At 38.7% G+C, this 27,227-nt stretch overlaps 1 protein-coding gene across 8 annotated transcripts in view; it reads left to right on the top strand.

Annotated features, from left to right (window-relative positions):
- Window positions 1–27,227, top strand: part of Plch1 (phospholipase C eta 1) — a 267,872-nt gene that overhangs the window by 223,871 nt on the left and 16,774 nt on the right. For all 8 annotated transcript variants that reach the window (XM_063249222.1, XM_063249225.1, XM_063249223.1 and 5 more), the window contains 4 exons: window positions 10,643–10,804; window positions 15,944–16,015; window positions 19,214–19,305; window positions 22,544–22,641. In XM_063249222.1, coding sequence (XP_063105292.1) covers window positions 10,643–10,804; window positions 15,944–16,015; window positions 19,214–19,305; window positions 22,544–22,641 — 424 coding nt within the window. The remainder of the gene's footprint in view (window positions 1–10,642; window positions 10,805–15,943; window positions 16,016–19,213; window positions 19,306–22,543; window positions 22,642–27,227) is intronic.

Here is a 27,227-nt window from a genome sequence, read left to right as displayed (position 1 = left end):
GCCCAGTTTTTTTTTTTTTTTTTCTCTTTGTCTGTTACAGTTTGTTTGAATTTGTGGGCTGGGTGTTCCTGCCCACTGCAGTGTACTAGGGAGACACAGACCTGGGCAGCCTCTGCTGCGCCCGCCCCTCCAGGTCAACCTACTGAATGCTTCACTGCTAGGGTGCACCGCCAGGCACAGGGACCTGATTTGGGCTAGCCTACTGGATCTTAGTCCACGGCATCCCCAAGCCAAGTGCTCCCCACCACTCCCGCTTGAGAGGGGAATATGCGACTAAAGTCACTGCAGGGCCCTGTTCCGGCTAGTCTGCTCATTCCCAGAATGTCCTCTGTTGGAGCCTCCTAGTCTATGAAAGGGTCCCCATTTCTCTCACTCACCACAGGTCAATGCAGAGCTCCCTGCCATTCCCACCCCAAACCAACGCCGTTTGGTTCACCAATTCCAGCTCTCAGAGCTTTCGCGTGTCTCTCTCCCTGCTGTGTGGATTGGGATGCAGTATCGGCAGCAGAAAATTCAAATCACGGCTTCCAATGGTGCGGAATCCAGCTTCCACACTGAGATTTTATCTGTTCCTGTTATAGCATCAGGACTGCATTTCCAGTTGGTTTCTCTCAGCTTAGTTCATTCCTGGGTCGGCAGGGTACATCTCCCCTCGCATAGGACTCCTCACACAGCACCGCTCCTGGATTCTATACTGGTAATGTCAGAGAGCCTCCGTGGCTGCTGTTATTTGTCCACCATGTTCTCTCGGAAGTCCCACTCAGATATTTCAACTTCACTGATTTTTTCCGCCTTCCCACTGAATTATTCAATCTCGTTTTTCTTATACTCTGAATCCATGTTCAGCCAGCCTCTCAGGTTCAAACTCCAGGACTCTGTCTCCTGCATGAAGCTCATGCCATAAAAATGAAGCCTTCCAATGAGTTCTAAATAAGCCCTAGTACAGAAACATGTCGCAACTCCATCTACACTAATATTCTTGTCCAAACATTTTTATCATTTTTCTCCCTTCCTCAGCTAAAGGTTCATTTTCTTTCCAAAGTTATTCATTTTATGCTTTGAACCATTTAAAGAAGGACTGAGAATCTTGTTCATCTGAAACTTAATCAGCACTCATAGAAGGGATGAGTTACCTCTTGAGGTAGTGAGGTCTTGTGTCTGGAAATGTCCGCTCTACACCGAATGCCCACACCCTGGGCCTCAGGCTGTATCCTGGCAATCAGGAGTAGGGGATGCAAAAGGTAACCTGGAAGATCCCAGCTTTTTTCTAGTGCATGATATGATTGCTCCTTGAATAGAACAGTTTTAAGGGAGCCAAAAGAGCAGGCAGGAGACGGGATAGGAAAGAGAAAACGCAGAGACTCAAACCACTGAAAAGCAGCCATTCTTCAGTCCATGACCTTGAAGAAATGGGCTCAATGAGCTATAAAGCACTTCAAGGGCAGCAAATATACTGTTTTCCCTATTGCCAGACTCTACCCTAAGGGAGGGGCACTTTGAGATGTTGACTTATTCTAGCTTTGCTTTCTTTTGTTAATTTAATTTTATTGGTACACATGATATACATAATGATCACATTCATCATAGGATTTTTTTTTCTTTTTCTCCCTACTTTCCTCCCCTCCCTCAACTCTTTGTTCTCTCCTTTTAAAAATATGTATTTATAATTTTTCCTTTTTGGGGCAGGACAGGGTCCAACTACCAATGTAGTTCAAGCTGGCCTTGAACCATGTAACTCAGGTTGGCCTCGAACTCGTAGTGATCCTCCTGCCTCAGCCTTCCAAGTGCTGGAAATACAGGCATGTACCTTTTCCAGTGATGCTTTAGTTTCATTCTTGAGATAAAACAAGAATGTGTTTGTGTGGGTAATGAATTTGTTCCAGAGAGATTCCTAGATCAAATTTACTGCTCAGAGAAGAGAATTAGGAATTTTGGTTATTTCTCTGGTAGAGACAGCTCCTGACCACATAAATGGCTGGTTTGCCCCTGTCCCCAGCTGCAATATCCACCTTCGCCCACTAGTCCAAGGAACAAGAGAGGGAGATACTGTCGTGTGTGTGTGTGTGTGTGTGTGTGTGTGTGTGTGTGTGTGTGTCCATGTATATGATAGCTAAGATAATGTACTGCTCATTATATTAGTTCATTGAAAGGAACAGCTAGTGCTTATATTACTTGATCAATTTTGCATTCGGATATCTGGCAATCTGAGCAACTACTTTGAAGGCAACAATGGGCAATATAATAACCATAGTTAATTTCCTATCATCTTTTTTTTTGAAATTCTGTATCATTTTTATGGTTTTTTTCTTTTATTCTCTTTAAAATAAAAAAGGGAACAGATTTGAATACATGTTATAACATGGATGAATTATAAGGACATTATGCTAAGTAAAATACACGGAAAATGTAATTCCATGTAGACGAGGGAGGAAAGAAACAGGGAGATACATCATGCGGCTCTCAGCTGTGGTCCCCACCACAGCCGTGTGACGGGCTGGTCTCAAGGTCAAGGGTTGTCTCCCTTTCTTTCGGCAATACTGTTGAATTCCAGGACTGCATGATAATATAATAATAAAACCTCCACTGCACATTTATTTGTTCTCCAGGGAAATAAGTTTCCTTATGCTATAAATCATAGAAAAGAAGAAAGAGCAACAAAAAGAGATGTAAGTCCTTCAGTAGCTCCCCGTGTTTAGGGAGTATGAAGGGAATAGTTAGTTACAGCCTTTTATTGAGCGTTCTTTATTCCACCAGCATGCGGCTTTGTCCTTTTAGCCTGCACTGCTGATAGTGAAAGTGTTTCAGCATCAAGACAGCAGTCATCTCCGTGCTGCTGCATCTGACTCTGTGCAGGGAGCTGAGCAAGGGAAGGAAACAATGCTCGTTCGGAGCATTCCGTGGCATCAGGCTAGCCGTGTGTGATGGCAAGCTTCTCTTTTTTGTCCTCACAACAAACACACTGCCCAGCAGACTGGGTCATTGGATCAAATGCACAGGGGTTTAAAGGCCCACAGCTCTTTTTCTTGGGCCTGCTTCTAGCCTTAAGTCAAAACTTCTGACTGCTTTCCCTAAAGAGATTGTGGATTGTTTCCTAGAAATAATGCTTTTGTTTAAAACATTGGCTTGTGTTGGTTTTGGCAGCACATATGTTAAAACATTAGCCTGCTCAAAATCAGTTTTACTCAAGAATCCATCTTTTCCTGTAACACTATAAAAGGGAAGGCTGCAGCATTGTGTCATGAAATAGGTACAGTTTTGAGCAGGAAGTGTTAGGTTTCAGCTGCAATTCACCATGTGAACTTGGATGAGTTGCTCAACCCTTCTGCCTCCAAGCCATTGCTGGTGAGACTGGGCTAACCCTAGTACTTACCTTACAGGGTGCTGGGGGTTCAGATGAACCATCGTCATGGGACAGTGCCTTGTGAGACAGCAGCACACAGTGTTAGTTGCTTTTTCTTTTTATCATCGGTACTGAGGATCGAACTCACGACCATGGGCTTGCAAGGCAGGTGCTTAATGCCGCTGAGCTAAATCCCCAGCCCCTTAGTTGCTTTTTCTAAACAGGAATACCTTGTTTTATTATACTGTGATTTATTGCACTTCACAGATACTGGGGTTTGTTTGTTTGTTTGTTTACAAATTGAAGGTTTTGTGACAATCCTGCTTTCAACAAGTCTGTCAAACTTATTTTTTTCCAATATACTTTTAATGTTTCTAAATCACACTTTTTTAGCTATTGCAAAATTTCTAACTTTTCCTCACTGCTAGATCTGCTATGTGATCAGTGATCTTTGCCATTACTATTCTAATTATTTTGGAGGCTTGCAAACTTCTTTCAAGTAAGATTGTAAACTTAATGGATAAATGTGTATTTACAAGTAACCTGCCGCTTGGCAGTTCCCAGCTTTCTCCCTCTCCCTGGGTCTCTATTGCATGAGACATAATATTAAAATTGCATCCTCAATGGCCCATAAGTGTTCAAGTGAAAGAAAGAGTTACATATCTCTAACTTTAAATTCTAAGCTAATAAGGAAAGCATGTGGAGAGCTAATAGGGTGAAAGCAATTCACAGCAAGGCCCTAAGTCTCTGGTTTTGGGAAGGCTGAGATCAGGAAGAAGCTGCAGAAGAAAAGTTTGAAGCATAGGTTGGTGGATGAGGTTTAAAAAAAAAGTCACTCCCATAACCTACAAGGGCCAGATAAGTGGCAGTGTTGATGTGGAAACTACAAGTTGTTCAGAAGATTTAGCGAAGATATTTGATGGGGGTGGCTACATTCAACAAACGTGATGATATTGGAAGAAGATACTATTTAGACTTTTGGGAAGATGGTAGAGAGGTGAACAGCAGAGAAACAGCCTCTCTTGAGATTTGGTGTCCAGATGCTGAGCTATAGGAGAAAAAGAAGAGTGGGTCTCTGCGACTCAGCAAGGATCTGAAGCAAGAATTGAAGCCCACAGGGAGAATTAAGAGAGGAACCTCAACACAGAAGAAGGAGGAGGCACGTGATACTTTCTCCCTGAGCCCTGGCTTGCTGCCAGGGAGGGACGGCTCAAATCTGCAGAGCGTGGTGACTATTAATGACCCCAGAGGCTCCACAGAGAAATGCACCAGTGGCACACAGCATAGGATGCAATGGACTGCAATGGCTGGTGAATTATACTGATTCATATGTCCCACAGAGCGAACAATGGACTAGTGGCCATTTTGGAGAGGGGCCATCTTAGTTCAGAACTCACAGCAGCTGTGTGTTGGCTGAATCTAGTGGCTTCCAGTATCAGGGTGAGGCATAGATGAATTCAACTTCACAGGAGCTAGAGGAACAAAGTTCAAGCTGGTGGCCACACAGAAATACAGGCTGAACAACTGCGGTTCCAGTCTTACAACCAGAAATCAGCCTGAACTGCAATGGAATTTAAGGTGCAGATTTGCTGGGGTTATTCACTATCTCACTGTAAATCTGCTGCTGGTTTGCTGGGACTAACCGGCATGAATCTGGACTCTGTCTACTTACTCTGTCTGCCAGTGACAGCAGAGATGTGCCCTGAAGTGGACCTCTTTTTTTGCTTTTTTTTTTTTGCTTTTTCTTTATTCTTGATTGTTTTTGTCTTTATGAGTTTGAACATAGTTTCAAGTTTTGTTACTGTTGTTTTGTTCTGTTGTTGTTTTTATTTCTTTCTTCTCTTTTTTCCTTCTGTCTTCAACAGTTTCCCAAAGTTCCTATAATCTTTCTTTGTCATCTAGCCTTGCTTGTAATCTCTTTCTCTTGTTTTTCTCTGTAACCCCTTTTAAATTTTCTCCTCTGAGAATAAAATTGCCATATTGAGGGTATATTTACCATATGTCATTTTCTGGTTTGTTTTAGAATTTGTTATTTAACCAGAAATCTAGTTCACATATTTAAAGGTGCAAATCAATAGTCACCATAGTTTGTCATTTTCTAGGCTACTACTGTTGTTATTACTGATTGTACTCTTTTATCCAAGTTGACATAATTGTCCTTCCTGGTATGCCTAGATAGAGGTTGCCTGAGGGCCATAAACAATACTATAGGCCAGTGCCAAAGAACAAGGGGCTAGGTCAAATAGGCAGAATATCTCATATCCAATAAATTGAAGAGGTAGGACCTTGTAGAAAACTCAAAACCCAAAAGCCAGCTATACCTACGAGACATCTCTGAGAAGTAGTCATTTCCTAAGGGTTGTAAATACTAGCAATAATGCTACCTGCCATTAACAATTTATAAGCATCAACCTAGGAAAAGAAAAAAATAGAAAATCAGGGCCAGGGATTTAACTCAGTGGCACAAGAACCTGCCTGGCAGTGTGAGGTTGTGAGTTCAATCCCCGGTACCAAAAAAAAAAAAAAAAAAAAAAAAAAAAAGAAAGAAAGAAAAATAAATCAGAAGACATAGGAGCAAGAGACAACTTCATACTTCCTGCTCACCAAAGGCAAACCCAGGGACAATGAGGTGGACCAATTTGAAAGCCACTCACCTGGAATCTATGAAGTGGTAACAGCAAAAGTAACAATGCAGATGAATGAGGCTCTAGAAGAAAAAAGTCAGAAATAACAATTAGTTGGATAACTACAGAGATAGTGACCACAATGAAAGACATGATTAGTGACTCTAAAACAGACGCAGGAGAAAAAAAATAGAAGATCATAGGAAAATGATAGAAACCGTGAAAACCCAACATAGAAAAGAAAATAGAATCCTTGAAACAGATTCAAACAGATATATAGATTTAAAATTCCATTGAAAGCATATGTAGCAGAATGAACCACTATGAGAACAAAACATCAGATACAGAAGACAGAATTACAGTTACCAATCAAAAAAAAAGAAGTTTTCTTTAAAAGAGCAAAAGACCATGAAAAACCAAACCAACAGCTGCTAGATGATGCAAAAAAGAATAAGATTGGTGACTGCAGCCCTTCCAGGGGGAGAAATAGCAGTGTTTCCTGAGATCCACGCCATGTTGGAACTGAGGACTCTGGGAAGCCAAGCAAGCACCTCCCCTCCCTGGTAAGCGGTGGTGGTCTGGCTGACTGCAGCCCTTCCAGGGGGAGAACCAGCAGCAGCTCCTGAGATCCACGCCATGTTGAAACTGAGGACGCTGTGAAAACAAATGACCATCCTGCCTCCCTGCTAAGCAATAGTGAACCTACTGCTACATGGTCTAGAGTCAAATATCCCACTTCCCCTATCCTTCTTCTCCCCTCCCTCCCCCGCCCATTAGCAAATGGGAACCAGAAATCTGAGCATCTCTTGGGAGGTTGACCATAGCAAATAAGGGGGACTTCCTTCTACCATTTCTTTGAAGGCAAATATTTTTACTACTGTTTTGCTCTTTTCTGATTAATGGTACTGCTCTATTCAATATTCTGTTTTGACAAGTTCTATAGTATTCTATATTTCATCTCATTTTGATATACGGGATTGAAAGAACAACTATTATAAAGATAACAAAATATACTGTGATACCTATTACTATTATCACAGTAACCTGCTGTGAAGTTCTGTACCAATTTCACTGTACGATCTTAGTTGCCTTTATTCTGACTTGTTCTGTTGTATACTTTCAAAATAAAATTAAAAAATATAGTAAGATTGATTGGAATCAATGAAAACTCAGAAAATAGCACAAATGACATAAAAACCTTGATACAGAAATAATGACAAAAAACTTCCCACAAAGGGAAAAAGAATTTGACACATAGATGAGTGAGGCATGCAGAACACTACCTGGCCATTATCTGAAAAAAACTCAACCAAGGGCTATAAGAATCAAGATTCCGGGGCTGGGGATTTAGCTCAATGGCATAAGCGCCTACCTTGCAAGCAGGCAGTCGTGAGTTCGATCCCTGGTACCGAGAAAAAAGAAAAAGACAAAAAAAAGTTAAAAAAAAAAAACAGACTCAAGCTTCCAGAAATTCAGCACAAGAGCAGAATACTAAAATATGTTAGAGAAAAGAAACTAATCACCTATAATGGAAAACCCATCAGAATCACAGCAGACTTCTCAAATAAAACCTCAAGTCAAGGAGAACTGAAGCATTTCAAGCCCTAAAAGACAACAACCTCCAGATTAATGTACCCTGCAAAATTATCTCTCAAGATTGACGGAGAAATAAGATAGTTACATGGCACAGATCACCCAAAGAAATTTATGACCACCCAAGCGGCATTCCAAAAAGTTCTGAAGGATACACCAGAAAAAGACAATGAGGACAGCAATTCCATGAACCCCAATAGAATAAATCCATCAGGCACAGCAAGGAACTCAACAGAGAGAAAAGACAGGGAACCAACAACAGGAAAATAATATGACAAAGATAGGTCAACACACATCAGTTAGAACAACAAATGTAAATGATCTCATTTCACCAATCAAAAGAAACAGATTTCAGAATGGATCAAGAATCAAGATCCAACAATATTCTGCATACAAGAAATGCACTTAACTCAAAAAGAAATGCATAGACTGAAAGTCAAAAGATGAAAAATAAATACTCTGTGCAATGGGAACCCAGAAAAAAGCAGTAATAACTATTCTAGTTGCAGGCAAAGTGAGCTTCAAGTCAAGACTGATAAAAAGAGACAGAAGTCACTACACACTTGTTAAGGGAAAAATCCAAGATAGCACAATCATAAATATATATGCACAAAATACTAGCACACCCAACTATATAAAGTGAATATTAATAGACATTAAAAAAATCAAAGAAGAACTGATATAATTGTAATGGGGAACCTTAAAATCCCTCTGTCACAAATAGACAAATCAGCTAGTCAAAAAATCAACAAAGAAATATCAGAGCTGAACCAAGTCTTTGAAAAAATGAACTTAGTAGATGTGTTACAGAGTGTAGCACCCCACAACAACAGAAAACGCATTCTTCTCAGCTGCACATGGACTTCATCCAAAGTAGACCACCTGCTAGCTCACTGAACATGTGTAAGTAAGTGCAAGGGAACTCAAGTGGTCCCAAGCATATTATCAGATTGTAGTACAATGAAATTGGAAATCAAGGGTGCAGACACTGAGGAAATAAGTATGGAGATACATCAAAAAACTAAAACTAGAAGTTGCATTTGACCCCACTATTCCCATTCTTGGTATCTTTCTGAAAGAAGTGAAAGCATCATAGCACAACGACACTTGCATACCTGTGTTTATAGTGGCACAGTTTGTGTTAGGTAAATTTGGGAAACGGTCCAACTGATGAATGCAGAAAGAAGATGTGGGTTTTTTATACAGTGGAGTATTATTCAGCCATAAAGAAAGAAAAGCTTGAGACATTTTTAGCTAAATGGATGCAACTTGAGACAGTACTCTTTTTTTTTTTTTAACCTTTTGTCGGTACCAGGGATCAAACTCATGACTGCCTGCTTGCAAGGCAGGTGCTTATGCCACTGAGGTAAATCCCCAGCCCCTGAGGCAGTACTCTTACGTGAAATAAATATTGCATGATTTTTCTGGTGCAAGAAACTAAAAGTGTAAATAAAGACCAAAATATATAATAGATATTTGGAAATGTGAAGAAAATTTTCAAACAGAAAACAGAACAAAGGAGGGGTAAGAGGGAAATGATGGAAGGTACAAGAAAATGAAAGAGAATGGAAGGGGAAAAATTGGAAACAAAGCTTTTATATATAAGGACGTGAAGAGGAGTTGAGAAGAGGGAAGGAGAATCAGAAAAAAGTAAGAAGCAAAATATATCGTGTACTTGTACAAATTCCTCTGAATGTTAGCATTATGTGTATCTAAAATATACCAATAAAATTTAAAAATTGAAAAAAGAAGACACCGTCTAGGGCTTACAGCTGAGAGGAAGTATCAGTGCCTGGCTTGCAAGACAGGGGACTCCGTGTTAGAACTAACTCAGATCTACTGCAGCTGGAGACTTGATACTAAAGTCAGTGCTCAGTTGTCAGTCTCAAATCCTGGGACCCTTGAGAAGTATACTACTGTGTATCTATTCTGCCTGTACTTTATAAATGGAAGAAGAAAGACCAGATGACTGCATATTTGTTTATGACATAGTTTACTGAATATTTTAAGCCCACTGATGAAACCTGCTTCCCAGGGGGGAAAAATTCCTTTCAGATTATGTACCTGGTCTCCCAAGAGCTCAGATAGAGACGTACAGGGAAATTAATGCTATTTATTTGCCTCCCAAGACAATGTCTATTCTGTAGTGCATGAGGCAAGGAATACTTTTGACTGCAGTTTTAAAATATAGTGGCCTCTCAGTAATAAATTTTGAATTTATTTTGAATTTTGAATGGCCTTGCCTTAAAGTTTCCATGCTGGATGTGTTGGTCTTTTGTAAGAGGTTGGAGAGTTTGTGGAGAAGCTGGATGTGGGGAGAGGTAGAAGCAATTGAAAAGCAGAGGCACAGTACCAGAGCCAGGCCCACTAGTTTCAGCAGAGTGATGTGGCTAACAGCTATGCTAAACAAGGCTTCCAGGAAATTATGTTCCCCAATTCCCTAAATATTACATGATCATCATCTGGATATAGGTATAGTTTTGTTGTCCAAAACCCTTGAAATGAGTTGTGCTATTCAAGTAATTACTATGACAAATCATAACACGTCAATAGTGTGTTCTGTCTTGTGTAATAGGATTGGAGCTACAACAGAAACTTTATGTCAGAATAATTCTCAGCTCTGGATTGTCTCCTCAGTAAAGGAAGTAATTCTTAAAAATAGAATATTTTGCTCAAATTTACCTACTACAGGTAGGAGACCTAAGTCTCCAGAAAATTTCCCTGGCCTTTTCTCTGTTGAAAGCATGAAGCAGCATAGTGGTTGGGCATGGAGTCTTGAGTTTGAATCCTGTCTCCTTTACTCATTAGCTTTATAACCTCAAGCAACTCACGCATCTCTCTAATCTACAGATTCTACATCACTGAAACAGAAACCTAATGAGACTTTATAAGGTTCTTGGAATACAAAATGGTCACATGAAGAGCAGCTGGGAGACAGTGAGGTCTTAATAAATAGTAATCATTGTTGGATTTATTGGGGCAAGGAACAAATGGTACAATGAATATGGGAGGGGACTTGATCAAAGGGTGTGTTCTCCCTGATTGTGTGTTTCTCACAGGAATCATTTGCATTACTTCTTTGCAGAATAACGGGACGACTGAGCATCAGATAGAATCTTTCATAAGGAAAAAACTGGAGTCACTATTAAAAGAATCTCAAATTCGAGACAAAGAAGATCCTGACAGTTTCACAGTGCGAGCACTCCTGAAGGCTACACACGAAGGCTTAAACGCACACCTGAAGCAGGTACACAGTTCCCTCCTCTGCTCATTCATGCACAAGGAAATGAAAATTTCCTCATATTTTGTAACTTTTTGTCACTTGTAAATATGCTTCTCTAACTTTTTTATTTCTATCATTATATTGCTATTATAATGAAAATATCTTACCAAAATGACAGGAAAAACAGTTACAAGTCAGTAGGTGGGGGATAAAATGACATGAAAACTGCTCCAATGGGACTTTCAGGATGAAGCCCAGTGTGTCTGGGCTCAGGTGAGAGAAGAGCCTCGAGCCCACCGTGTACTTCACCTGCTTCCCTCTCCACGTGATGCAACCTCCATGACTTGCTGATTTCGCCTTCCAAGTACATCTCCTCTCTCTTCATTTTTCTTCCCCGTAGTTGTATCCTAATCTAGACAAACATCTACTCTTTCCCCTGTTTCAGTCTAAGCTGTATTTGGAAATCAGCACAATTTTTCTTTAAAAAACTAAGAATCTGGTTGTCATTCCACTGTTCAAAACTCTTCGGTGGCTTCTGAAGAAAATTTTGGGTAGATTGTAAACTTTTTAACAAAACTTCCAAGGACCTGCAAAAGACCATCTTTGCCTCTCTCTCCACTCTCAGCTCCCCTCAGTCTCCGTGTCCTACTATCCCCACTGTCATTCCAGCCGCAGTTATCTTCGTACACCGTGATCTTCCTCACGGTCTGTTCCCTCTGCCTGGAACACTCCATTCCTGTGTCTTCTCTAGCCAAATCCCTAGTCTTTGAAATTCCAGCTTCAATGTAATGTCTTCAAAGAGTCCTGCCTGGATCTTTGAATTCCGTTAGCTGTTCCCTTTACACCGTCCACAGTGACCTGACATGTCTTCTGTTTTCTGAGGATTTTTCTGTATACTTGCAATTATTTGTTCAATCTGTCTTTTCGTCTCGTCTGGAGATTTCTGAAGATACGAATGAGTCAGTCTCAATAACTCTTATTTTCCTGGTTTAGTTTAGTGTACATAGCTTAGGAAGATCATAAATTTTCCAGAATGAACCAATGTTTGGGGTTCTTGATGAGATTTTAACTGTGGTTCCTAAAAAAAAGTGTCACAAATGGCCAAGGAAGAGGGATAGTGGATTTTTAAATGTTATCATTGTAGAATATTGAGAGCACTTATTCTGTATAACAGTAGACCCTTGTGGATACTGGCATGGCTAATAGCAACCTGCTTTGATGTTATTGTCTGTCATCCAGAGACCAAGACTCTTGGTAGAAAGATCATATCTTGGCATTGGTTGGTGCCAATCAACCATTAAGCTGTTCCTCAGAACTAGTTAGTTTCAAACATAGAAATCCTAATTTAGAATTGCTTAGTGAAGAAATATTTTGGATTAGGTAGCTGGCAAGTTTACTTGACAATCAGGCTTCAGAATGGGCTTAATCTACAGGGTGAACTTAACATTAGAGACTTTTTCTTTCTAATTTTTCTTCTCAATAGTTGACAGTCCTATGAGCAGACAATGAGATAGTGTATTTGCCCTCAACTAATAAAAAAGAATCCATGCTTAGCCCTGACTAGAAACTTTGCTCATAAATCAACCCCTAAGGTAATCATGGGTAACTGTTCTCCCTGAAATAAATTTCACAAGTGTATAGAACGAGTGTATTGTTAGTACCAGTGAAAATTTACCCCTGGAGCTGGTGCCAGGGTAATTTCATCTTGTAATATATGTAATTTCATCTTATAGTACAAGAAAAAGACTGAGGATTTAACTCAGCAGCTTTAGCACCTACTTGACAAGTATGAGGTCCTGAGTTCAATCCTTGGTACAAAAAAAAAAAGCCAATAGAGTATTAAAGAAGAAATCAATTATGAGGTCCTGAGTTCAATCCTTGGTACAAAAAAAAAAAGCCAATAGAGTATTAAAGAAGAAATCAAAAGGTCAGTTGTAGTATTATGGACTTCTCAGTAATTTTGGAGCTTATTAAATTTCAATATAATTTTAGATTTTCTTAAAATTTAATACAATTTTGGACTTTCTTAAAATTGCAATGAAAAGTAGAAGCAACCTGCTCTCCTTCTAGGAAACAAGATATCGTGCAGATCCTGTAAAGTCGCATTCAGTTAGGCTGCCCTGGTTTCCTCTGCTTCTGCTTAGTGAATCTCCTGGGCTGACTTGGGCCGGTTGTTTCTCCACATGCTTCTGGAGAAGGCTGCTCCATACTAGATCGTTCCTGTCGGTAAGCAGCCACAGGTCTTTATTGTTAGGATAAAACAAATTGAGCTCACTTTCCTTTTGCTATTCATTGAAAATATCTGGGTAATTTTATTATCAGGTAAAATGGTGAGCAACCTCAAATTTCAGAGATATGGTAAAACAAAACCTGTATGCTTTTATTTTTGTTTTGTCTTAAATCTGGGTTACAAAAAGTATGTACTTATATTAGTATAAAATAAAGGGAGCCTGTGATTTTAATAAAGTAGGATGTAGAGTATTGAGGTTTTGAACACTGCTACGTTACTTTTCAAAATATGGATTATGTTTGCAGGCTAGTAAGGTAAGTTACTATCAAGGCGAGTATATCTGTGCCAGGTAGAATATGTGTACTCAAGTCTCAGGCTGAGAATGAGCTGAGTGTGGCCGAGGGCAGCGTCACTTTAGCTCTTCCCTTGTTGGATTAGAATTCAGCAATGCAGGATTGAGTTCTACTTGTACTGTCTTTTTCCTGGAGAGCCCTAAAGAATAATAATGAAACCCTCCTTCCTCCCTCCTGGAAGAGCTGAGATACACATAAGAAGGAGTTCTTGAGTATGCTCCTTTTTAATATCTGAACTCCTGCTGCTGGGTTACCATAAGGAGCCCTAACTCAGCTCTTCCAACTCTCAATATGCTGGGCCTACTCCTCACCCCCCCCCCCTTGTTTATACCACTACCATACGATAGTGGTAGTTCAAAAATGTGCATCTGTTCTGTCATTCTCTTGTTTTAGCTATTTAAAAACTTCTCATAGTTTATAGGCTAAAGTCAAATTCAAAGATGTAGACCATAAAGTTCTCTTTTCAGTCCCTGTCCCATGCTGTTTAATTAGCATGTGTTTGTGACCTTGACTCTCTCACTGGTGGCCATGTGTAAATACAAACAAGTGGCACCCACCTCCTTCATTTCCTACAAGGGCATCATGCTCCAACTACTTGGCCTTTTTATTTGCGGTTTCCTTAGCTGAAACACACTTCCTCTTCCTCAGTTTGCATAGATCGTATCCAGTTATCTGTAGGCTTCCGCATTTGTACCAGTCCTCTTAGAAGTCCTCCGCAATTCTTAAGTTGGCCATTTCATGGTGCCCTGAGCTTTCCTCTGCAGCTTTTACTGTCTTGCAGTGCTGAGATTTTCCTCCCCACTAGACTGTAACCCGTGATAGTGGAGCTCATAGTTCTCTTGTTTGCTCTGCCCTTGTACACTCGTCAAATTCCTATGGCAGTGTCATTTCCATGACATCAATGAAAGACACAGCGCTGATGTTTAGGGAGAGATCACAGTTGGACCTGGACATTTGTAGTTATCTGTCTCCTGTGTAAAGATGAGGCATGGGGTAGAAGAAGTTGGGGCAAGAGGAAATCAGAAAGATTTGGAGCCAGATAGAATCTCTGATTTCATTACCAATTAGTTTGTAGCTTTAGGCATTTCATCTAACTTCACAACACTTTATTTTTTATTTTCTGTGAAATTGAGATTTTAATGATTCTTCTCTCCAGAAATGATTATATAAATTAAATGAGAATATATAATGCACTTAGCAGTATCCTCAGATATAGTCAGTGCCTATTAAAGTGAGTGACACTATATTTCAATTTGACAATATGTCAATTTGATAGTCCTGCTTTATACTTGTTTTCCTGTTGTAATTTATAAAAGTACCCATTTCACATTTAAAAATATCCCATTTTAAATAATAAAAGCCATAGTCCTTCTATGAATGAATGAAATATTAGAGGTAGAAAGGAAGTCACATACTTGTTCAATTTATCCAATTCGTGGATAAGAAAATTGAAGTCAAAAGAAGCAATTCACCAAAGAATATGTAGCTATGTAGAGGCAGAATTGGGTCTCCTAACTTGAAAAGAAGTATCTGTTTTATGGCCATATGTTCTTATGGTCTTAATTTCAGAGATTATGAAGTTACTCATCAGCATTATTTGGTCTTCAAAGGCAATGAACATACATAAGCCAAGCATCACCTAATCAACATCACCCTTGCTCCATCAGTGTTTTTTAGATTACCCTTTCCCCAAACAGTTCTCATATTCTTCTCACTTTCTTCCCGAGAACTGAACTTTGTTCAGTGTGTATGGATGTAGCTGGTGCCCTTCCCCAGTTTTGTTAACTCGTGTTCACTCCATTCATGTGATTATCTTTGTTTCTTCTCTGTTTAGCTGGAGTTCTAGATGATTAGGGCTAACTGGCCTCCTCATGGACCATATCATTAACAATAAACTGTCTGATATGTTTCTAGATAGGTTTCTATACCCTTTTAAAGTGATTTTTTATACACTAATGAGGTTTAGACTCAAGCAAGGACAACTGGCTCATTACCTTTAAACTGGAAAATGAACTGAGGAAAACATCAGAGAACACAATACTACCATTTCATAGTGATCACCAGTGAGGGAATTATTTCAATGCATAGATAAATTTTGCTGTGGTTTAAACATACAACAACTGCCTTTTTACCTCACAGACAGGCTTGGGTTTTATTTATTTTTAATGTTTTAAAGTCGTAAATGGCAAGTATTCAATGTTTGTTTTATTCAACAAAATTGTTTTTTAGTGTCTGTGTCATGTTCCCAGAATTAAATCTCTTTGTAACTGAAAATGATTTATCGTCTTAGTACATTGAAAAGCACACATCCTACGTTGTGGGACAAGCACTGGTGACCAGGCACTGTAATGGACAGCAGGCCAGGGCTTGCTCAGAGCCTGTGGCCTCAGCCTTGGGAAGAGGTGGGCAGCAGCAGCTCTGTCCTGGCTGGAGCCAGGCATCCTTTTCTGTACACCTAAAGGGGGTGGCAGAAGAGGAAGTGAGCAGGGTAAAGAGGAGGAAGGTACCTCTGCCTGCTCACCAGAGATAAGAAAAATCAAAAGAGGGGAAGTACTTATATTGATGCCTTTATTTACTCAGACTCCAGACATGAAGGAAAGTGAAAAGAAATCACATGGACGATCCCTCATGACCAACTTTGGAAAACACAAGGTATGAATTGAGTGATAAATATGTAGAGTGGTAATCTAGTTAATTTAAGGATTCTGAAAGGTAACAGGAGAACAGTTGGTGACCTTGGTACAGCTGAAGATTTCTTAAACAGAACTTTAAAAAATATAAAGATTGAAATTTAAACTACTTTAAACCATAAGAACTTCTATTTATTCAAAGTATCAAAAAGCAAATTGTATACTAGGAAATAATATTATTAAATATGCTATTCAGGAAAGTATTTCTATCCTGAATATGTAGTTTCTCCAAATCCATAAAAAGACAAACAATGTAATTTCTAAAAAATGGATAAAAGGCTTCAGTGGGTACTTCATGAAAGGCTATATTCAAATTCCTAAAGAGATGGACTTACCCTTCTCAGCCATGTGGGAGATGCATGTGTCAGTGGTGAGGCCCACACTCACCACAACAGGTAGCATAAAAGACTACAAAAACCATATTAGTGAGTGTGTTGAGGCCCTTGACCTCGTCTCTGCTCACGGGTGTGTGCATTTGTGAAAGCACTGTGGCACACTGTTTCTCAGGATGTTTTAAGCTGTGCTATGTATCACAACATAGCAGTCCCACCGTGAGAGTTCTGTCAAATGATAAAAGCAACAACTTTTATAGTGACATTATTTGTAATAACATTAGTAAAAATAGGCCAATTGTCCATCTAAAGTTGTGAGATAGTCACAGAAGAGGATATTTAACAGTCATGGAAAGGACAACAACTGCAACTATATATAGTAACATGATGCTTGTTATAATGTTGAACAAAATAACTCAGAATCAAGGAAGTATATATATAGTTTGATTCCATTTACATGAAATTTAAAACCAATTGACTCCCAAAAAAATCTATGAAAAAAAAGAACTTTCACAAAAACTCTTTAGGTTAGATGTTACTTTTAGGGGGAAGGCAACCATGAAGAATGGGAAAATCAGGGCTTCTTGGGGACAGACTATATTCCATCTCCTCATTTGGGTGGCTTTGCTTTGTGAAAGTTGTTGTTTTGTAGATGTATGACTGGTATAGGTGTTCAAATATTTTCAATAAAAATATAAAAATTTTTGCAAGAAATGAGTTATTGGATGATGAACTTTACATTATGCATGAGGTTCTTGTGATACTATTTCTCCGGTTGTAAGGGATGTTGTGTTCGAAATTTCACACTTATCGGGGAGATAACTTATTAATAGTCTGGGAAAATTAGTCATGACAATAAATAATTGAAAACAAACAAAATATGTATGCTAAGGACTGCTAATGTAAACCATGATTCATCCGGGGGCTACCATTAAAAGATGGGCTACCATTTTAATGGGCTACCATTAAAAGATGATCTACCTGAAGATCAAACATACAAAACATTAAAAATAAAAAATGAAATAAAACCAATTTTATGTTACAATCACCATGATGTGATGTGTCAAAACTGTATGTGCAGAAATTACATCACTTCTCCAAATGGTATCTGTCACTGATAATTCGTTTTTTATATTTTATAATAAAAAGTGAACTTTAAAAAGATTTTTGGGTTAGGTATGTAGCTCAGTGGCGGAGTGATAACCTAGCATGCACAAAGCCCTGAGTTCAATCCTCAGCACTATCTAAAACAAATGATAAATTTATTTTGATACCTCAAATTACTACGTACAAATTGGATATCCTTATCTGAAATGCTTGGAGCTAGAACGTTTTAAATTATTTTTAAATTTTGAGACATTATTTTTAAATTTTGTGTATATATAATAAGATATTTTAGGGGTGAGACCCAAGTCTAACCATGAAATTCATGTGTAATATATTTGTATATATATATAGATAGTAATTTTATGCCATGTTTTTAGTGTGTGCTATCACTCCGACTTGTCACAAAACAAAATACCCTAACAAGTGGAATTTGCCACTCATAGTATCATGTTGGGACCAAAATGCTTCTGATTTTGAAACAGAAGCCTCCAGTCATAAGAATAAACAGCTGTCTATAAATTTATATATTATTTTAATAAACACTGATACTTTACTTTGGAAAGTAATATCATGTAGATTATCAAATGACTTTCTATGTCATCTCATCGAACTGTCGCAGTGATAATTTGTTGAAGTAGATGTTGTCACCACTTAAAAAGCTCGGTAGGATGCAGAAGAAGTCAGCCAACTTGCAGCCTAGGGAAAGGCCGAGCTGGAATAGGGGTTGGACCTGGGCTCCCATACCGTGTGTGCTGAGGTTCCCAGGGCACAAACAATTGTGGAGAGGGTCCAGACTACGCTAGCACTTTGCTGTTAGTCTACCAGGGAGTTAAGTCTGTTTATTCCCAAGACACAGTTTACTTTTGTTGTTGTTGTCGTTGTCGTTGTGTTTGAGAACATCTAGAAGTTCATACGATCACATGGTACTATGGGAATAAGAGTTTCTTTTTTTCTTTCCCTAAGCCACACTCCTCAGATGTCTGGGAACTCTGTCTCAAGATCTGAGTTTTGTTGGTAGAAGCTGTATTTTTGGTGGCAATGTTTTCTGTAACTACTGGAGTCCCTCCCCATCATTTATATTGTTTTGTGCTGCCTAAATATTGGGGCAACCTCTGACCTGGTGGAGATGAAACCACATCATGCCAAAAAGATTTTGTGTGTAACAGCTAACCTGTGTAGTTAAGTTAACAGGCTTATTAGCTTTAGTCCTGTGGCTATCGATTTTCATTATCCCCAACAGGGAATAAAAATGGATCATAATCTCAAAAGAGCAGTTTGATTTAAATGGTTATTTGAGTGCATACTGATCAAAGATGGGAATGGTAGATATTTTTAAATTAAAATAAGAACAAATCTGCCTTTTATTATTCATAAATCAACAGTGATATTCCTATACAAAAGGACATTTCCCCCTTATAATTGTTTAATTAGATCCTACAACTTTGACCTTTACTCTTGCAAAGACTTTCAACATGCATGACTAGTAAAGTTTTTCTAAGAATTCAATTTTTATAGCTTAGAAATTAGGTTCTGATCATGAAACCTTAAATTTGCTATTAATATTTTAATGAAAGTGTGACCATAAACATGTTTGTTATTTAATGGTAAAGCAAGCTGCTATATTTGGTCAAATTTTCCCCCTTCATGTTAGTCCACTGAATGCTGTGGATATACCTGATATGATGATGAGTTTATCATGTTGACTGCGATCTTTCCTGCAGAAAACCACAAAGTCACGTTCTAAATCCTGCAGTGCTGATGACGAGGAAGACGCACAGCAGAATCCTGGCAAGGAGAGTGGCCAGCTGTGCAGGTAGGAGAGCATCTCTATGGTTCTTTCTCAGGCTCTCTGGACCTCTCCATTCCTGTCATGCTGGCTGTTTTAGTCGTGTGAATCACAAGGTAGGGTCCCCAAGTGAAACTTGAAGATTAGCTATGAAACAATCTCCGTAGGGAATTTAGCACTGTGCCTAGCACACAATGAGACCCTTAATAAATGCTAGCTGTAGCAGTTGCCAAGTAAAACTTAACATTCAGAGAAGAAAGAGGGGCCACGTGAATGCAGAGATAACGGACAGCAAAGACTAAAGGGAAAGCTAAGTGCTAAGCGCGCATTAGGAGCCAGGGAATTGCAATCAGCCAGATTTCAGAGTTTTATCCTTCTACTTACTAACCTTAACACGGAGCAAGTTAAGCTCCTTTTTTCTATGTACTTCTTAGGATCATTATAAGAATTAAAGAAATTAAACTAATTAGCATATGAGCCCCAACCCAATTAAATAAGTGCTTCAAAACATATTTTTTGGTATCAGCAGTTTTTGTGATGATTTGTAAAATTGAGAAAGGGACCAAGAGATAGAGGGAGGGAATTAGAGAGAGGAAAGACCAGTAAAAAGAGTTAAGATGAGTTACGTATGGGTACCAACTCCCCACGATGAAAGTAATCATTACGTGTTATAAACGTGTACTAATATATAAATAAGCAAATAAATAATGATCACATTTGCAGAGCCTAAACTGTGACACATAATCTGATATACGATTTTCTGGCAGTTTATACTGTAAATCTCATAAAGAAATGTAAATGACATTATAGATAAAGGAACATTTACATGTCTGTATGTCTTTTTTGAAAGATGAAGTTAAGTGAAATTTGAAAAGTAGGCATCCTGTAGGAATTAGCCTTCAATGTTCAGTTATACTTTATATTTGAAATCCAAAGGCATATTTATGCATAATATAGTAGCTAATTAACAGGAGCAGAGTAGATATATGTGGTTGTATACCGTTAACTACAGTACAGAAAAAGGAAAAATATAATCATCTTCCAGAAGACTGCTACTATACATGTTTTTAAGCCAGTGTAGGACTGAGACAGACAGCCAGGGGAGGAGAGTATGGAAAGCCACCTTAGTTGGAACATATTCAAATAAGGCGTCACTGCAGCTGTGACATGAAATCGTGTTGCATGCTGCTCCTGAGTCAGTTATAGATTTTCCATAGCAGCTACTAGAGCCTGGACATCTATGATGGTGTCCTTTGGGTCTTCACTCACTCAGTCTTCTCCTAGGATGACGACCAAAAAGAGCTAACTTCATGCAGAATCTTGTATTGGTATTTTGGGATTTTACCTTTAATTTTTAAGCATGACTTCACATTGCTTTGTAATTTTTAGCCTCCACAAAACTGAGTTCTCACCAATGGCTCTAGAACTTCTTATATAATAAAGAGTGAACAAGCATTCTTTCTTCCCAATGATGTTTGTTTGTTCATTAGAGTACTGGGAAAGGAACCCAGGGCTTTTGCACTGAGCCCAGCCCTTTTTTAATTTTTTATTTTGAAACAATGTCTTGCTATGTTGCCAGGGCTGGGCTTGAACTTGGAATGCTCATGCTTCAGCCTCCCGGAGTTCTGGGGTTACAAGCATGCACCACCATGTTTGGGTTTCAACTGATTTTTATACATGTCTGTTTTCATGCTTCCTTTCTTAGCAAAATGAACTGTTAGTACATTTTGTCCTTAATTCTTTTTAAATACCATTATGGTGGGGATTTTGCCTAATTTGTTTACTGTTTTATCTCCAATAGGTACTCATGCTTTCATTGAGCAAATAGTTTCTCTATTACCACTATCTGACACTTTCATCACCTCTAGAAGGAAATCAGTACCTATTAGCAGTCCCCTAACCCTTTCTCCGTCTCAGGGCACCACTGTCTCTGTGGATTTGCCAGTATCTTTTTTCACTTAATCTAACCCTCTCAAGATTCATCTGTATTGTTGCATTTATCAGCATTTCATTTCCTTTTATTGCTGAATAATCCAATGTATGGATATATTGCATTTATATAGCTGTTCGTTAGCTGAAGGATGTTAGGATGTTTGCACTTTTTGTGTATTAAGAACAATGCTGCTGGGCCAGGGGTGTAGTTCTGAGGCACAGTGCCTGCCTAGCAAGTATGAGATCATGAGTTCAATTCCTGTTATGAGAGAGAGAGAGAGAGAAAGAGAGAGAGAGAGAGAGAGAGAGAGAGAGAGAGAGAACGAGAGAGAACAATACTGCTATGAACATTGTTGTATAAGCTTTTATGTGGATGTATGTTTTTTTATTCCTCTGGGTATATTGAAGTGGAATTGCTGGGAAATGAGGTAACTTTTAGAGAAACTGCCTTTTTTTTTTTTCAGAGCAGTTGTGCCATTTTATACTTTCTACCCATGTGTGAGAGTTCCAGTTTCTTCTTATTCTTGATAATACTCTTTATTATCTGCAGTTTGGTCATGGCCAGCCTGGGCTATGACATGCTGTCTCATTAGAGTTTGGATTTGCATTCCCCTAATGACTAATAATATTAAACAATTTTCTTTTACTTATTGGCCTTTGTATTGGTTTATCAGTGAAGACTGGAGTTTTTAAAAAATGAGATATTTTCACACTGGAGAAGATGTGCACGTGAGGGAAAGTGATAGTCTGTGGGGGACTGTAATGTTATAAGGAGAAATGGCAGAATTTGTAATATTGTAGAAGTGAACTTAGGAGTGTAGGAGAGAACATACACAATATCAGAGCAAGAAGTATTAGCTAATGTAATGCATCTCCATTTTAAGAAAGTTGGGAATACAGCACAAGTATAAAAAAGAAAATAAAAACACTTGCAATCACAACTTTAAGATATATTCACTGTGGAAACTGATACATTTTCTTTGGGTATAAAATTCTTGTGACCCATCATGCATGTTTCTAATTGTTTTTAGTGTAGGTTCTGCTCTCTGATATTTCTCCCTGGTTGAGTGACAGTGGGAATCCAGCCCTTCACAGTGGAACTTAAAAGTGCGTGAGGGTAACTGTGACTCCTGGTAGAGCAGGGACTCAGACTACATGAGAAGGGCGACATGATGGAAAGAGTACTAAGCTAATCATGCCCGGGTCTGTCCCGGCTCCATTAAGACCCAGGGCAGATCATTTATTTGTTATCTTAGATATAAGGGAAGACTACCAAAAGTTCCATCCTCTTCCAACTCTAAAATGCCATGAACTCTGGATGTGTGCTTCACAGGTTGGGCCGCCGGAGGAAAACCATGAAGCTTTGCCGAGAGCTCTCTGATCTGGTTGTGTACACTAACTCTGTGGCAGCCCAGGACATCGTGGATGATGGTATGGACCGAATGTTTTCCCCCCTTTTTGAGTAAACTTTCTTGACCTCTCTTTGTCAATCATTAATAATTTTTGTTAATCCGATTATCACTGCATATTTGTAGGGGTGTGTAGAATCCATCCGAGTGTCAGGAAATGATTGCTGATAGAATTCTCAGCTCACATGGAGGGAGGTCTTGGTCATGGTGATTGCCTGATTGCCTTAAGGCCAGAGATATGTCCTACAGGCTGGAAGAGGATTTTATTATTATAAAAAGACAAATGCATCAGAGTAGTGTCTACCAATGCTTGTCCTGGTTTAAAGAGCAGTCACAGATGGCCTTTCCAAGTTTGAATGATGAGAAGAAAAAAAGAAATTCATTGGCTAAAATAACACTCTGGAAAGCCTCAGACTTTCTCGTTGTAAGCTTTGACTTTAATTAAATTCTTTCTTCTTTCTTTCTCTCATTTTGGCATGAAAAATCTTTTTACTGAAATAATAATCAAAAACTTACCAAATAGGGTAAAAGTATCTAACATATAGATAACTGAGACATAAAGAATTCCACATAGCCACCATCAGAAAGCACATCACAGTAAAATCCCAGAAGTCCAATACAACAGCAGAATCTTAAAAGAGATTAGAAAAAAACAAAAGATTGCATACAAAAGAAAACCCACTAGGAGTACAGCAGACTTCTCAACACAAAACCTCAAGTCAAGGAGAGCTTCAGCAGAGTGTTTCAAGCCCCAAAAGAAAACAATTTCCAACCCAGGCTGATGTATGCTGCAAAACTATATTTCAAAATTAATGGAAAATAAAATACTTTCATGATAAACACCACCTAAAGAAATTTATGACCACAATCCAGCACTCCAAACAATTCTCAAGTATATGCTAGCAAGAGACAATGAAATTAGCAATGACAAAAGGTCTAATAGAATAAATATACCAACTTAAGGAAAAAAAAAAGAATAAATATACCAACTCGAGAAAGCAATTAAGTAGAAGGGAAAGATAGGGAGTCAGCAAAAGGAAAATAAGGAATAAGTCAATACCGATCAGTTATAACTCTCAATTATTGTAAATGGTTTCAATTCCCCAGTCAAGGGACACAGACTGGCACAGTGAACCAAGAAACAAAATCCAATGGCGTTCTGTATAAGAGAATCACATTTAATCCAAAAAGAAACTCATGGACCAAAAATCAAAGGATAGGCTAGTATGCTAGTACACACCTGTAATCCCAGCACTTGGGAGGCTGATGCAGGAGGATTTCTGGGTGTTCAAGACCAGCCAGGCTTACCAAAGAAAACAGAAATTATACAGACACATGCTGGGCATAGTGGCACATCCCTCTAACCCTAGCACTTGGGAGGCTAGGAAGGAGGATCACAATGAGTAAGCCCAGCCTGGGCTAGACAGTGAATTCAAGGCTGGTTTGAACTCGTGGCAAGGCCTTGTCTCAAAAAAAAAAAAAAAAAAAAAAAAAAAAAAATATATATATATATATATATATATATATACACACAAACAAACACATGGAAACTAAACAATGGGGTACAGAAAAAAGAATCATGGAACAAGACACTTTGTAGGATGAAATGATAATGCCAGTACAATAAACTAGAACTTATAGGATACAGTGAAAGCAGTCCTGTGAGGGAAGTTTATAGCTGTGAATGTCTACAAAAACAGAGCAGGCCCAAATAACCTGACAGTGCACCTCAAGGTCCTAGAAAAACAAGAATAATCCAAGCACAAAGCTAGTACAGAGAAAGAAATTATAAAGATCAGAGCAAAAATCAATGAAAACAAGACCATAAAAGCAATACAAAGAATTATCACATCTAAAAGGTATTTTTTAAAAAATACGTTAGACAAAGCCTCAGCCAATCTAACCAAAAAAAGAAATGCAATTAGGAATGAAAAAGCTGGCATCTTGCCTGGCAAGCCGAAAGTGCGGGCAGTGCTCTCCAGCCCACAGAAGCTTTGGCGCTTCGCTGGGAGACTGGTAAGATTCCCCCCCACCCTGCCCGCCCCAGTCCTCCCCCATCACCCACGAACACCCTGGGAAGTCCCTTTGGGCCTATCTGGCCCCGCCCAGTGACTCCCGAGCTGCCCGATTCCACCTGGCAAGCAGAAAGTGAGGGGCTGGAGAATTAGCTCGGAGGCATAAGCGCCTGCCTTGCAAAGCAGGCAGTCGTGAGTTCGATCCCCGGTACTGATAAAAAGGAAAAAGACAAAAAAACCCAAAAACAAACAAACAAACAAACAACAACAAAAATAAAGTGCTCGAAGCGCTCTTCAGCCCACAGAAACTAGGAAAGGAAAAGCTGAAATCACTATGGACACTGCCAGAATAAAAAACATTAACAACTGCTTTGAAAACCTGTCCACTAAGCTTATTTCAGGAAGCCAGCATCATTCAGACTCCAAAACCAAAGGCTCAACTGAAAAAAAAAAAAATTACAGGCCAGTCTCCTTAATGAACATAAATGTGAAAATCCTCTGGAAGATATTAGCAAATAAAATGAAACGCATCATCAAAAGGATCATACATCATGATCAAGTGGGTTTCATCCCAGAGGTGCAAGGGTGATTGAACATACATAAACCAATAACTATAACGTACCACCCCGAGAAGCAAGGACAAAAACACCTGATTCTACCAAAACATGCAGAACAGGCTTTTGACAAAAATCCAACGCCCCTTCATGATAAAAACACTGAAGAAAATAAATACAGAAGAATCATACCTAAACTTGATAAGAGCTGTGACAAACTCAACAGCTAATAGCATATTAATGGGGGAAACTGAAAGCATTTCCTCTAACTCAAGAACAAGACGAGGATGCCTACTATTACCACAATATTAATTCAACTAAGTACTTGAAACATTAGCCAGAGGAAACAGACAAGAGAAAAATAAAAAGGATACATATAGGAAAGGAAGCAGTGAAATTACCTTTATTTGCAAACTGATTAAAGTAATTTAATCCACAGATTTAAGATTTAACAAAAAAGAGCAGAAATTTCAGTGTAAGGACTCATTATTTTTCAGCTGCAGTCGCTGCCCTGAGCTGAGAAATTCTGGTCACAGCCATTCTTACCTTTGATTTTCCTGCTACTTGCTCTTTTTCCCTTTTATTTTATTTAGTTACTAAATGCTTATTGAAATAACCTATTGTCATGTGATGCTTCAACCTCATTTTAATTTTCGTAGAAATAAAATTAAACAGAATCTCTAAGTTTCTCAGCACATCTCAGTGACAGGAAGCAACACTGTGGTGAGTTGTGTATCCTCCCAAATAGTCAGGATTCTGTTCAGATCTTTGTCCTCTGCCAAGGCCCAAGAGAATCTTTTTGTAATTGTAGAGAGATTTCCTTTCTTCCTCTTGGTGTTGATTTTTTTCTTCCAGTAGTGATAGGTGTACAAAATTTCAGTTAGTTTACAACCTACAACCTACATGTGAGAATATGAATAACCTTAAGATTCTCAGCAGTTATATTTTTATAATTACTGTCCACAGCTCAGAAATAAATTTAGTGAGTGGCTGAATGAAATTTAGGTAGATTTGGCATAAAGAATGAAAATATTTTAATACATACCATTGAGAGCTGTTAACCCACTAGCTTAACAGACCATAATCTTGATTATTTTAAACTTCAACTGGATCTTTTTGTCTTTTTAAGTCATCAAAGGAGAAGTAGAGAAAGAATACATAACTTAAAATAACACCATTAGTACAATAAATCATAAGTGCTTTAAAAGCAATGTCATTTTAGGGATACTATGGTATACATGTTTATGTGGACAGAAAAAAGTATTGATTATGGAGTGACTTGTTCTAAATTTGACTTGTCAAAAAAACTATATTATCTCTCCCTATGTTTGAGACTTTCCTTATTAAAATTTATAGATAAGTTCAATTTTAGTTTTCTTGAGATGTATAAACTAAGTTAATAAATTCTGTCAATAAAATATTTATTGGTATGTATTTTAAAGGGTCTGTACTGGAGAAATTATCAGGTTAAAACTAAAGCATCATTTCGCTTTCTCCTTTTGTATTTTTGACTGTTTCAAGTTCCAGCTCAGAAGTGGCACTGTGAATCATTTGGCCAACTATTTTTTGGTGGGTGATGGGGGCACGATACTGGTGATTAACCCCAAAACCTTCACACTGAGCTACATCCCCCACCCCTTCTTTGTTTTGAGATAGGGTCTTGCTGAGTCATTGGGTTGGGCTTGGATTTGGAGACCTCCTCCCTTAACCTCTCAGGGCTGGAATGACAGGTCTGCATCACCATGCCTAGCTTTGGCTAGCATTCTCCATCTAAGGGTGTATAACTCTGGGGACAGCAAAAGCCCCGAGGGACTGACCATGTGTGCTACTAAACATGTCCAGTATAGATATGACTCAGGTCCAGTTGGCTCAGCAAGACTACAGTTCACCATCTTGGTTTTGAACTATATCTCAGCTTGGGTTCAGGCTGAGTGAGAATGCAGCTCTAGTCATGTTTGAATCTTCTTCTGGGCTGATTTTTTCCGACAAATCCAGAGGAAGTAAGCATGGTCATTTAGAGAATAGGATATGGTTGTTTG

Source organism: Cavia porcellus, unplaced genomic scaffold (assembly GCF_034190915.1).
Source record: "Cavia porcellus strain 051 isolate PalLab524CR breed Dunkin Hartley unplaced genomic scaffold, mCavPor4.1 scaffold_5, whole genome shotgun sequence".
Taxonomy (NCBI): Eukaryota; Metazoa; Chordata; class Mammalia; order Rodentia; family Caviidae; genus Cavia; species Cavia porcellus.
Note: the sequence above shows the minus strand (reverse complement) of the source record. Positions and strands in the feature narration are given on the sequence as shown.